This window comes from Benincasa hispida, chromosome 4 (assembly GCF_009727055.1).
Source record: "Benincasa hispida cultivar B227 chromosome 4, ASM972705v1, whole genome shotgun sequence".
Classification (NCBI taxonomy): Eukaryota; Viridiplantae; Streptophyta; class Magnoliopsida; order Cucurbitales; family Cucurbitaceae; genus Benincasa; species Benincasa hispida.
This window is the reverse complement of record NC_052352.1, coordinates 67,580,013-67,590,102: the sequence shown is the minus strand read 5'-3', so window position 1 is coordinate 67,590,102 and position 10,090 is coordinate 67,580,013. Positions and strand designations below refer to the sequence as shown.

Here is a 10,090-nt window from a genome sequence, read left to right as displayed (position 1 = left end):
CAAACTGAATTTAATATTAATTTTAAAATGTATATTTTGTTTTCATTTATGGTACAATTATTTTTATTTTATTTTATTTCATGATTTTTCTGTTAATTTATTCTCAACAACTCCTAAAAATAATTTTTTAACTCTATGAAAAGAAAATTTTGATAACATAAATTAAAAAATTGAGTTATTGATCTTAATTTATTATATGAAAATAATTAGATAAAATTTCACACATTAACATTTTACTTACATTTAGAATAAAAAATTAAATAAATGATCCGACTAATTCGAACCAGCCCAAACCAAATGTTTATGGTTGAATTGGATTAGATTCATTATTTAATAAGTGTCATTTAGGTTGAAGCGTCCTGAAGAATTAGGTTTGACCTAAAATGAGTTTCAACTCAACAAGTATCTCCTAACATCCACAAATAAAAGGGCTCGTGGCGATGCTTTTAAAATTGAATTAAGAATAATTCATATAAAGAAAAAAAGATTGAATAAGGAAAAATGGACAACGGATACAATTAGGGAAAACTTCGATTTGAGAGATTGATTGCACTCGCAATTAGGTCAACACTCGAAATATGGCTCAAGTTAGGAACCATTTTTGTTTTCTTGTCTTTAACGAATTTAAATGTTTCTTTCTTTGAAAATCAAGCTCATGAATATTAAATTCCCAATTTTTATTTTATTTTATTTTATTTTTTTGTTTCTTCCTTTTGTGATTAGTATTCATATTTTAAAGTTAATTACGGAGGAGGATTTTTTTAATGCTAATTGTAACCTAACCTCTCAACTTCATTACAATATAACTAATGATATTTAGTTATATATCATCAACCAACGTAACAAATATTTCAAAAAAAATAATAAAACCTAATTAATATTTAAATTCTCATTTTATATCTTCATTAATTCATAATACATCATTCGATAAAATAGTGCATCTTTTTTATGTTGACTCTAAAACTAAATGTCAAAACAAACACAACTCAACAATAAACTAAACATTTCGACTATTTTCTTTGAGACGAATATAGTCTTTTAAACCTTCGACTTCAACATAAAGAGTATATATGTCAACTAGTTATACTCATGTTGGCATATAATTTAAAATTTAGACAGAAAAAAAACAATTTGTTCCCTGGATTTCGGGTCTAGTTTCCATTTAATCATTAAATTTCATAATGTTACACTTTTAGTCATTAATTTTAGAGTTTGATATCAAATTAATCTCTAAGTTTCAAAATGTTATAATTTTATCTTTGAAATCTGAGTTTTGTTTCCATTTGGTCCCCAAATTTCAAAATTTACACTTTAACCTTGATCTTTCACTAAATACTCACTTTAAATCATTTTAAAAGAATTATAAAATTAAGTTTCAATAAATTTTCATCACTATTAAAATTAATTTAAAATTTTCAATTCATAATTATTTTAAATTATGTTATAAATATCAACATGCTAAAGATTGAAGTGAGTACCTAGTGAAACATCGAAGTTAAAAATGTAAATCTTGAAATATACCGATTAAATTGAAACAAAACACTAATCTCAAAAGTAGAGATAAAAAAAATTGTTACACTTGAAAACTTGTGAACTAAATTGAAACCAAATTCAAAATGTAAAAACTGAAAGTGTAACTTTTCGAAAATTAGAACACCAAATAAAAACTAAATTCAAAATTTAGGGACCAAAAACTTGATCTTCCTATAAAATTGTAAACATTAAAATATGTGTATAGATGAAGTATGTAACTTTTTTTTAGTAACAAAGTATGTTACTTTTTTCTTTTTTAATAACAACTACGGAATGATAGATCGAACATCAACTACTAAAGAAGTTTTTTTTTTTTTTAGTAATAACAATAAAATTGGAGGTTAAACCTTCAACCTCTAATAAAAATGTCATACAAATTACTTTTGAGTTAAGCTCACTTTGACATGTACGTAATTAAGCTGAAATATAGATTACATTGTATATAGTGGAAAATTCTTATAAATAAAAAAGAGAATTAAAAAATATTTATAGTTCATAGTAAAAAAAGTTCAAAAAATGTCGTGTAATTTTGAAACTTTTTACTATAAAGTATAAATATTTTTAAATATTTTTTTATATTTAAAAAGGGACTTGTAGAGTTGTATTTTAGTATGGTCAACGCATTAAAAAAAAAAAGTTGGAAAAGGCTTGGCGGGCAAGTTCAAAAAAGAAAACCCGTTTACTGTCAGATTTTCTTTTTTAATTATTATTATTATCTATTTTCAGCCCACGGACTTCCCGCTTCTCACCCATTCTTTATTATTATTATTATTTTCTCTTATTTCTTTCCTTTTTTTTTTTTTTTTTCGTTTTTTCATTTCTTTCTTGCGAACTCCTTCCGGCGGTTTCTATTCAAATACAAAGGGTTGAATAAAAATGAATAAGGAAATTTTCATCACAATTAATTCCTACCCATAACCTTCAATCCCCTCTACATTTTTTTGATCCGTTTCTTCTTATTTCTACCATGTTTCTGCAGTTTCTTCTCAATTCAAACGCTTTTAGATCCTTCAACCCTGTTCATCACTCCGTTTTCGTCAAGAAAGATCTGTTGCTGAATTCTCGATTCTGGTTTCGTTTTTCTCACCCCAGACGGTATTACAGTGTTCTGAATTCTCACCCTCATCAATCGTGTATGTACTTTCTTCTTCTTTCTCTTTTCTTTCCATTCATGCTTCTTTGATGATTTGAAAATCAACGATGATTTTTTTTTTTTTTTAATTTGTAATTCGGAGGTGGAATATTTCTGGAAATGGAAGTGAACGAGTTTGATATTTAGTTATGTGTGTGAGTGATGATGCTAGTGAGAGGAATTCACTTTGACTAACCCTCGTTTTTATGCAAGGCGTTGAGGATGCTGTTGTTTATGATGTTGAGAAGTTTTGTTTCTGTACTCTTCTTGGAGTTTAAATTTATAGGGATGCTCTTTGTTGGACTTGCAAAGATTTCTTTCCCCGAAGATATGATTGGATAACTTCTATATTTTATTTTGCATCAACTCTTTCCATTGTGTCAACCGTTTCGCAGGCTCTTGAATGCTAAATTTGAAAGGTGCTGAGGGAGTAAGGAGACACTTGCTGTACTAGAGACGACTGTTACTTTAAGGAAGAGATGGCGACTTCACCGGCTGCTGGAAGGGATGAGGAACATAGCCTTTCTAAACAGAAGGATGGAGGAGAGCCTACAGTGGAGATTGAACAGTCCTTGTCAGTTAATGAGGATAGCGCCACTCAAGCAAAGGATAAAGGGCTTGATGAAGTTGCAAAGGATAAAGGGCTTGATGAATTAGCAAAGGATAAAGGACTTGATGAAGTAGCAAAGGATAAGAACGTTGATTCAAAATGTGAGGCTCAAGAGGAAATAGTGGAGAGGGAGACCGTCCAAAGTGAAGTGTATCACGAGGTGGAAACCAAAGTGGATTCCCAGTCTAAATCTGAAGGTGAAAAGTTGGATCAGATTAACAGAAATGACGATTCTAATGAAAATCTAGCTGAGGGTAAGAATGCAGAATCTGAAACGTCGTCAGATGATTCAGATAATGATGGCGTCGACTCAAAGGCTCAAACTGGGACAAACCAACCAACTGGAGAAGTTATTGGCGAGGAGAAATCTCCAGAGCCAGTCTTTGATGGGACTGAGATTCCTGGGATTGAAGGTAGTGGGAGTTTGTCAAACCGTTCCATGGATAGTGATTCAGAGAGTCAAGGTGTTGTTGACAGGGCTTTGGCACTAAAAAACTTTGTTAAAGAAAAGGGTGTCGTTGCAGTGTCTAATGTTTTACGGCGTTTTTCGGGAAAAAAAGATGAAGAAAATCAGGATATTCCTAATGACGAGACTAAGGATGATTCCTGTTCCAATAAAGAAAATGAAGCCAAGGAAATCCCTGAAAAACCTTTGGAAAGATCTGCTTGGAATCCCCTCAACTATATTAAGATATCACGTGATGCTGATGCACAAATCAAAACTGACCAGGTGGAGGATGCTGCTGGAGAACAAACCTTAGATGTTGTTCTAAAAGGCAGAATTGTTCTATACACACGGTTAGGTTGTCAAGAATGCAAAGAGGCTAGATTATTTTTGTTTTGGAAGAGACTTAGGTACGTTGAGATCAATATTGATGTTTATCCGGGTAGAAAGTTGGAGCTTGAGAAAATTGCGGGGTCTCCTGCCGTTCCAAGGGTATTTTTCAATACAGTCCTTATTGGAGGCGTAAACGAACTAAAAGAGTTGGATGAGTCTGGCAAGCTTGATGAGAAAATTGAGTATCTGAAAGCCGAAGCTCCAACCCTTGAAGCCCCTTTACCACCTCTTTCTGGTGAAGATGATGTCTCCAGTAGTGGGACTGTTGATGAATTGGCTATGATTGTTCGGAAAATGAAAGAATCTATTGTTGTTAAGGACCGGTACTGCAAAATGCGACGATTCACCAACTGTTTCCTTGGCTCAGAAGCTGTGGATTTCTTGTCAGAGGATCAATACTTGGAAAGAGAAGAGGTGAGTTGGACTCTTTTCCTTTGTCATATTTTCAGAAAGAAGAGACTTCTCATTCAAATAACAATTTCACTATTTATCTCTTTCGAGTGCACAATGCAGCTAGGCATCAGAGATGGTAGTTTGTCCTATTTTCTTAATCTTACGTTGAGTCTTTTAAAAAATTATTTTTATGAAGCTTAAAGGCTTCTCCAGATTCTTGGGTTTTGGCGTTCTTTTATTATGATTATTATTATTATTTAATGAATTATTGGAGTTTTCTATAATGCTTTGCAAAACCAAGAAACCTATACGGATTATTCAAAGAAAATTATTCTTTCTTGGTCTAAACAAATAATTGGGAGTTTATACTAAAATTGGATGCTGTTCTCTCCGTCCTCGAATAACTTCTAGGATATCATGGTACCCTGTGTCTACTCCAAACTTTGTAGTGTTTATGTTCATCAAGACCCTATTTTTACTTCAAAGGAATTGGAACCGGAACCTTTCAGTTTTCAATCTCATTATTAGTCTTTTCACTGTGTGACACACCATGTTAAATATATCTTCCTTTCCTCTGTAGGTACACTCTATTAAAGCAATTTAAATTGGTTTTTGTTCCAATATTACTAGATCAGATCAATGGTGGGACACACTATTAAAGCAATTTGTTCTGAAAAAACTTTTTGTACACTGTAGTAAGGAAGCTCTCCACATATTAGGAGGCATGTAGAGATTTTAGTTCCAGTTTACTTAAATTTGTGCTTGGTTCGTAATTCAGATTCTATTTTCTGTTTTCAGATTTATTGAATTTAGTGAATATGTGTTTGGCATACAATCCGAATTCTGTTTCTGAAAACCGTTTTCGGATTTTGTGATCCAAAGAGTGTAAATTCTAAAAGTAGCATTTTTATGTTTTCATTATATCTAGAATTTGAATTTTAAAATTTAAAATGCATAATTATATTAAATAATGTTAAAAACATTTAGAAATATAGTGTATGCCATGTTATAAACTAAATTCAATTTTTAAAAAATTAAAATATTTATTATGTAATATATTATAAATTAGGTTAAATTACAAATTTGGTCTCTATGGTTAGGATAAAGTTAAAATTTAGATTTTAGTTCCTATGGTTTGATAGAACTTCATATATAGTCTCTGTGATTTGTTAAATCCTTTTAAATAATCTCTACCATAGGGACTATTTGTGAAGTTTTTATCAAATCATAGGGGTAAATTCAAATTAATTATAAGACCTAAACTTTAACTTCTTTCAAACCATAGGGACAAATTCAATTTATCCTATAAATTTTATATTATTACAAAATAATAATTTTACAATTTTTTTAGGGAAATCCTTATAAATTAAGAAAATCTAAAAAATATTTGCACTTTGTAGCAAAAAGTTTCAAAAATGTTTAATACTTTTTGGAACTTTTGTAAATATTTGCGAATATTTTTTTATATTTAAAAATGTCCCTTTTTTTAACATAAAACATGTTCATAAATGAATTAATAATAGTTTATTATCAATTAATAATAAGTTAGTGACTAGAACTAGTTTTCAACTATTTTAATTAGAATTCAATGTCTGAGATCTGCTACTAAATACATATCTGAAAATATGAAATACAACTCTATTTTCATTTAATCCATTGTTTTCAAATTTCTATTTTCAGATTCTCTACCAAACAGATCCTAACTTTTTCGGTTTATTGGTTTGTTGAGTAAAGAATGAACATACTGAGGATATTGTATGTTTTCTCAGTAGCTGTAGCTGTAGAAAATGGGGCTTTAAAATACTAACATTTTTGTAGACACGGCCGTTCCAGTTTTCTTTTCTACAAAAATATGTGTTAAGTAACTGCATAACTTTGCTCTTTATTTTGGTGTCACTTTAGATCTGCTCTCTAAATGATCCTATGTTATTATTATTATTTGAAAAAAAAAAACAACTTTTGTTTGGTGTAATGACCAGGCTATTGAATTTGGACGAAAGCTCGCAAGCAAACATTTTTTCCAACACGTTCTCGAGTAAGTTATTCCAGCTTCTCCTTTCAGTTTCCATGGCTGCCGCCCATTTCATTTGTCATTAACAACTCTGTTTTCAGGGAAAATCTGTTTGAAGATGGTAGCCACTTATACCGGTTCTTGGATGATGATCCCGTCGTGGCAACTCAATGTCACAACGTTGCAAGAGGTATAATTGAGGTGAAGCCAAAGCCGATAACAGATATTGCATCAAGGCTGAGATTTCTATCCTTCGCCATTCTGGAAGCCTATGTATCAGAGGATGGAAAGCATGTAGATTACAGAAGTATTCATGGGAGTGAGGAATTTGCTAGGTTAGTTCGTTGAATAACTTGTGAAAAAAGCACGTTCAAGTGTTTTGCAGCATATTCAATAGTCTTGATTTGACGGCAATATTTGACAGGTATTTGAGAATTGTGGAAGAGCTCCAAAGAGTTGAAGTGCACAATTTGGCTCGGGAAGAGAAGCTCGCTTTCTTTATTAATCTCTACAATATGATGGCAATTCATGCAATATTGGTATGTGGACATCCTCTTGGAGCGCTGGAAAGAAGGAAACTGTTCGGAGACTTCAAATATGTTATTGGAGGGGCCACCTATTCACTTTCAGCTATTCAAAATGGAATTTTGAGGGCCAATCAGAGACCACCTTACAATCTCATGAAATCATTTGGTGCAAGAGATAAACGTTCTAAAGTGAGAAATCCCCTTTCTGATTTCTGGTACTAATTTTATGATCTAATGGAACAATATTACATGTCAATCTGGTAAAAAGATATTTGATTTATTGAATGTGCTGATTATCCATGAAAGTCATTAGCTGCATGTGATGTTCGTTAGTCTTTTTTAATTAAGATTTTGAGATCACGCCCTTTATTGGTATACAAGTTTTAACTCAAGTACAGTCATCTGGTTCTTTTATGATGGTTGATCATTAGCTCAAAATGAATAATTCTTGCTTTCTTTCAGTTTCTCTTCCTGTTTATATTACAAGTGGCCAATTGCCGCTATGAGCTTTAGTCCCATATTCTTCTCTTCAGGAATTCAAGTTTTCGTAGTCTGACTAATTTTATTTTTCTTATTTTTATAGGTTTCTCTTCCGTATGTAGAGCCTTTAATTCATTTTGCACTAGTATGTGGTACCCGATCCGGGCCTGCCCTTCGATGCTATTCTCCAGGCAATGTAGATCATGAGTTGATGGAAGCAGCACGAAGTTTCTTAAGAGACGGAGGACTTATCATGGATTTGAATAACAATTCTGCATCAGTTAGTATGATTCTTAAATGGTAAGATGAAAACAGTTCCTCAGAAACCACCTGTTTTATTTCGAACATTTATCAGTATTTTAGTTTCAACCTGTTGCCTCATGAAATTTTCATTTAGAGTCCTACTTTGTGCTAGACTTGCTCCCTTCCTAGTTACACTTACATTGACACGTTCATCATTTCATAGTTAAATTTTTGAAAATTTTAATTTGGTTAATTTCTCTTGGAAGAAGCACTCTCTTTGTTAGAAACTCTGGCAGTACGTAGATCGTTGGGCGTGGAACAGCATTGTCCTGATCTTATGTCCACTCTTTTGGATAGAAATTTCTATAAAAGAATAGTCTTGACATATCTTGGAGATGAAATGTCTTCCCATGCTAATATCATGGATGAATATATTTGGCCTTGTAGATCACTTCAACAAGAAATTAGACCATTTAGACAATGCCCTAGAAAACCTGACAGCATTTTAGACTAGATGGAAACTTTTGAAAGATGAATCAAAGCCCAGTTTTCTTGTGTATCCAGAGTTTAGGAACCAATCATAGGGTTGGAGGTCGAACATACTTAAAACAAACACAATATCAAAGACATTTTACAGTAATAGTACTTCTGTGATTGTTAGTTACTTTTTATTCTTCTTTCAGATATTGATCAGTCAACAATTTTATTTCACATTCATCATTGCACAGGTTTAGCACGGACTTCGGTAAGAACGAGCAAGAAGTCATGAAGCATGCTTCAAACTACTTGAAACCAGAAGATTCTCAAGCATTGCTTGAATTGCTTGCCAGTTCCCAATTGAAGGTAGTATATCAAACATATGATTGGGGTTTAAACTGTTAACATAGCTGGCTCCAAATATTAGTAAAAATGCTGCTTTAGTCAAACAAACAAACTTAAAGGTATGAATATTGGAAGTAAGTATTACCTCAGATCCATTATAGCGAACCAAAAGGGCACATGAGACGGTGCAGGGAAAGGCAAAATAGTGCATTATTACCCTTTGGAGTTTCTTTTCTTAATTGTTTACTGTGTAGTTGTGCGTCCGAATGTAGTGTGTATATTCATATTATATTGAAAGAAGTATGATACAACCAATATACAAAAAGTAATGCCTGTTTCTTGATCACTCTCGATTTGTCTTGTTGGGGAAATTACTTAGCCGAAACCTTCATGGGAAGGAAGGCATTGAGACGGTTTGTTCGAAATTACTAAAATTACTAAAATTACTAAAATTCAGGGGAAATTACTAAAATTCATGGCTTGTTTGGAAAAACTAGTTTTAAATCAGTTCTATGTTATAAATATTGAATGACTTGAAGTAATTTATGTACTATTTTGGTTTATATACTTTTTACTTTAGTTTATTTCGACTTGTATTTTAAAATGTTCATTTTGGTTTTTGTAGTTTTAAAAAGCAATCATTTAAATGGATGGACCAAAATTAAATAAAGAAGAATAGTACAACTACCAGACTATTACTTAAATTTATAGTATCTAAACCTACATGTTTCAAGTTGCTGTCTGAAAATTCAATATTTGGAAATATTAAATCTAATGATGGTTGGTTTACTTTTTGTTTTGTTCGATTTTATTTGGCGAATGATTTTGTCAGTTCTCTAAGTTTGGGGTTTTTTTTTATAATAACAATTATACATTAAAAGTATTAATTTGGTCCAGTATCTCTGATCATTTATACTGTGGTTTTAGTTCTGAACTTTCAATAAAGCTGAAAGATTAGTTCAATGGTATTGATATGTGTTCCTACTCTGGAGGTCGGTTTTGAATTCTCTCATCCTCAGTACTAAAAAAAATAGTCTTACATTCAGCTGAGTTGGCACAGATGATAAAAGAATAAAACATTGCCAATGAGTTGAGTTGGAAGGGAAATGTCGGGTCAGGTTATTTTAATGGGTTGTGTTAGAGTTCTAAACCCAGGACAATCTCTCAAATCCCACGAAAAATAGTTGAAAGGGGAAGGTCTCAGTAATTTCACTCTTCGTCATCGGTGGAGAGGATGGAATTCTTCACAAATACAAACCAAATTGCAAGAGACTCCAGTAAACTACAATCTACAGAATGCTTGTTACATGGGGCCCAAATTATTGCTTTGAAGATGCACCGATTTTCTTTCTTTCTTTGGATCAAGTAACAAGTCTTTCGTACATTTTATGTTTAACACATATTTACTTTGCAATTTCCTATCCTATTTAGCATTCTTTTATTATTTTTCTTTGCCAACTCAGGTGAATTTCAAACCGAGTTTAATGACTACATTTGATTT

The 10,090-nt window shown here is 31.9% G+C and overlaps 1 protein-coding gene across 2 annotated transcripts; it reads left to right on the top strand.

Annotated features, from left to right (window-relative positions):
- Positions 1-2,338: 2,338 nt before the first annotated feature.
- On the top strand, positions 2,339-8,935 carry LOC120075979. Of its 2 annotated transcripts, XM_039029744.1 has the most exons (8): positions 2,339-2,666; positions 3,061-3,292; positions 3,347-4,527; positions 6,486-6,541; positions 6,619-6,852; positions 6,942-7,233; positions 7,628-7,824; positions 8,496-8,935. In XM_039029744.1, exons 2-8 carry the CDS (start codon positions 3,145-3,147, stop codon positions 8,647-8,649), a joined length of 2,262 nt encoding a protein of 753 aa, XP_038885672.1. In that variant the 5' UTR covers positions 2,339-2,666; positions 3,061-3,144; the 3' UTR covers positions 8,650-8,935. The 2 variants fall into 2 exon arrangements, with proteins under 2 accessions (XP_038885672.1, XP_038885671.1); XM_039029743.1 differs by having other exon boundaries at positions 3,061-4,527.
- The last annotated feature ends 1,155 nt before the right edge of the window (positions 8,936-10,090 follow it).